The sequence below is a fragment of the Ischnura elegans genome, chromosome 6 (assembly GCF_921293095.1).
Source record: "Ischnura elegans chromosome 6, ioIscEleg1.1, whole genome shotgun sequence".
Classification (NCBI taxonomy): domain Eukaryota; kingdom Metazoa; phylum Arthropoda; class Insecta; order Odonata; family Coenagrionidae; genus Ischnura; species Ischnura elegans.
Window position 1 is genome coordinate 7,885,949 of NC_060251.1, and position 2,905 is coordinate 7,888,853.

At 47.8% G+C, this 2,905-nt stretch overlaps 1 protein-coding gene across 1 annotated transcript; it reads right to left on the reverse strand.

Moving 5' to 3' along the window:
• Positions 1 to 260: 260 nt before the first annotated feature.
• LOC124160559 (sterile alpha motif domain-containing protein 5-like) lies at positions 261 to 1,778 on the reverse strand. Its single transcript, XM_046536427.1, has one exon. The coding sequence runs from the start codon at positions 1,121 to 1,123 to the stop codon at positions 422 to 424; it is 702 nt and encodes a 233-aa protein (XP_046392383.1). The 5' UTR covers positions 1,124 to 1,778; the 3' UTR covers positions 261 to 421.
• Between the last annotated feature and the right edge of the window lie 1,127 nt (positions 1,779 to 2,905).

Sequence of the window (2,905 nt, forward strand, 5' to 3'; positions counted from 1 at the left end):
TTCACTTCAATGTGAGTTTCTGCGGAAACTAAGTTTTCCTGGATATGACACAATTACTTATACCACTTATTTTTTATCAGAGCGCGACCCGGATTTCAACGAATTATCATCATCTTCAGGCGCAAATTGGTGACAATAATGATAATAATTGATGATAATAGATGATAATAATTCAATGAAACCCGGGTCGCGCTCTGATAAAAAGAAGTGGTATAAGTAATTATGTCATATACAGGAAAACTTATAATGGAATACCAAAAAGTAAATCAAGAATTGGTGAATTTTGTTCTGTGGAAACTACTAATTTATTAGAAACAATAAAGATGAAACCGTAAAACTTCGTATTTTCCACAGTAATACCCGCATAATTCCACATATTCATCTCGATAACACAGAATTTTTTTTCCTTTCATCATGACTGTTACGAATAACCCAAATTAATTGGTGGAATTCGTAGGTAGGTACACACCGAAGTTGAGTAAGGCCTGCAGCTGAGTCTGATTCCTTCCCGGTCCAGCGTGTCCCTGAGCAGCATCCGGAGCTGTGGCCTGGGGATCCTCACCAACTCGGCCTTGCCCTCCTCGTACTCGTCCCTGTACCTGCCGCCATCCGCCGACATAACAAGAAGCGAAGAAGACTGCGGCAGACACGAGTCGCCGCCGCCTTCTTCGCCGGCCACCGCCGCGGCTGCAGCCTCCTCCAACGTGAAGTACACTGACGCGGCACCCTCTTCCCGAAGGGCCCGCACCGAGTGCAGCAGACGGCTTCGGTGCGAAGGCTCGAACACGCCGATCGCGTCCAAGTCTGGATCGCCCACCTGCTTGCAGATCTCCAGGTCGTCGTAGCCATTGTCCAGGAAGGACTCGGCATAACGGCCCAACTGCAGCGAACGAAGCCATTCCGCAACTATGTTACTCGCGCTCGTCGACATGATTACGACGGCAATTGTTGTTGTTGATAGAAACAGTAAACAAACAAATGCTGCTAGTCTTCTTTCGAAATGGTCGCATCTGTTGAATGGCGTGAAGTGGTGCAGGGTACCGTCGTTGGGGCCCTTTGAGGGCGCAGTGCGCGTCAGGAGGCACGTGTTCGCGGCGGAAGATTCGACTGGGGCGAGATGCATCCGAGCCGCACCGTCGACGCCTTCGCAACCGACGACCTTCCTTCGATTCACTTTCCACGCCACTGACTCTCAAGAACACCACGCTCAACACGGGAGGGGATTAGAACACAAGAAGGCGATAAAAAAGGGGGGAAAATATACACGGTCAACTTTCAATCAAATGATTCCACACTTCCTTTCACAAATCTATATTCTACTTTTCGTTCCACACTGACGATACCGGTGTGGAATGACACCAAACACGCAGTAGCTCCTCGTAGTTATTCACACTCGGGCACGTTTCGGTAAAGAACGGTCAAATGGGGGAACGCAAGGGCGCGACTAACTTTCGAACAGAAAGCCACTGACCACAACATCGTACTCTTCACACCCTCGGCACAACCAAAGTCCTCACCAAACACGTCAAAAAGACTATGGCACATAACTCGATAACACTTCCGTGAAGGACTTCGCACTGTGAGCAAGTCGAAAACACTTGTTTTCACGCACACTTGGAGCACACAACGATAATGAAGCACTCTTCAACGGATAATGTGACCACGGTAGATAGGAATAACCACAGCAAATACGAATGACAAACAAGGACACTCTCGAATAAAGCCAATCACTTCGCGCCCGTAGACCGGGTCCGCCACAATTCGGGTTCAAGCCTCGGGAGAAGCTACGAGCAGAAAACGTGTGCGATGGAGCAGCGGAGGGAGGGATCGAAGTGCTTCGCTTTAACGCCGCTAGGGAGAAGCAGCGGACGACCGACCGCTGCGCGAATTACAGGTGACGGGGGAATCCATACGCAGCGCGAACTTCTCTCGTGGAAGGCACACATGCAATGCTGTAGCTGGAAATAATTAGGCGGTGCTCACCAAATATTCCAACAGCTGAACATGTATTATACATCCGGCCGCGATGGTATTTTAACCGGTACGCTTATAACGAGTTTGGATTTTAGGGGGCACGCCGTATCGGCCCAACTACAGCACTGACGCCTATATGTCTTAGAAAGGGCTATGGCCTTGGAATAGAGAAAAAATACTTATTTAAATAATTATGGGATTCAATAAATGAGTTTCCTCGTCATTGGGTTTTTTGCCTGACGTATAGTGGCAGTTGCCGGTCACTTTTTCTGGGGTAATAAGGAGTTTTTCGTGGAGGGTATTTACGGAGGGTTCATTGAGGGAAGGAGGTTGAAAGGAGGATGGTTAAGGAGTTATTTTTTTATGTTTATATAACTTCAGAGCAGGATCTCACGTGTGGCTGATTTTTAACCCACAGTCCCCATTGGAATCCTGGTCGCATTTCCTCATTTCCAACACCTCTCTAATTAGCCAGGGTTTAAAGTTTTTCGCCTAGGCGATTACTTTGGCATTTTTTCAATGTTTATCACATATCCCGAAGCCGCCTGTCCCGCCACCGCCGCACCGTGGTTCCCAGGCATATGCATTGAGGGGAGGGGGAAAGAAAGAAACTCCTTTTTCTTCCCCCACTCCACTTTTTAGCTCGTCCATGTGTTTCCGGAATTCTGATGACGACTGCAAAGGTATAAGGCAGAGTGAGAGTTTTAACCATCGCACATAATTATATTTATTATTCTGCCTGCGAATCTGCATCTACATAACTCCATGCGAGCCACTTGCAGTGCGTTTGGTAGGGGATGAGGATTCACCAGCATGCTGCATGCAATAGAATACCCACAAGCACGCTCCTAACCCTCCTAACGGAACAATGGAGAAATAAAAGCCATGGAGATGCAATAGGACCGCAACATGTACACCACGCAATTAAAGA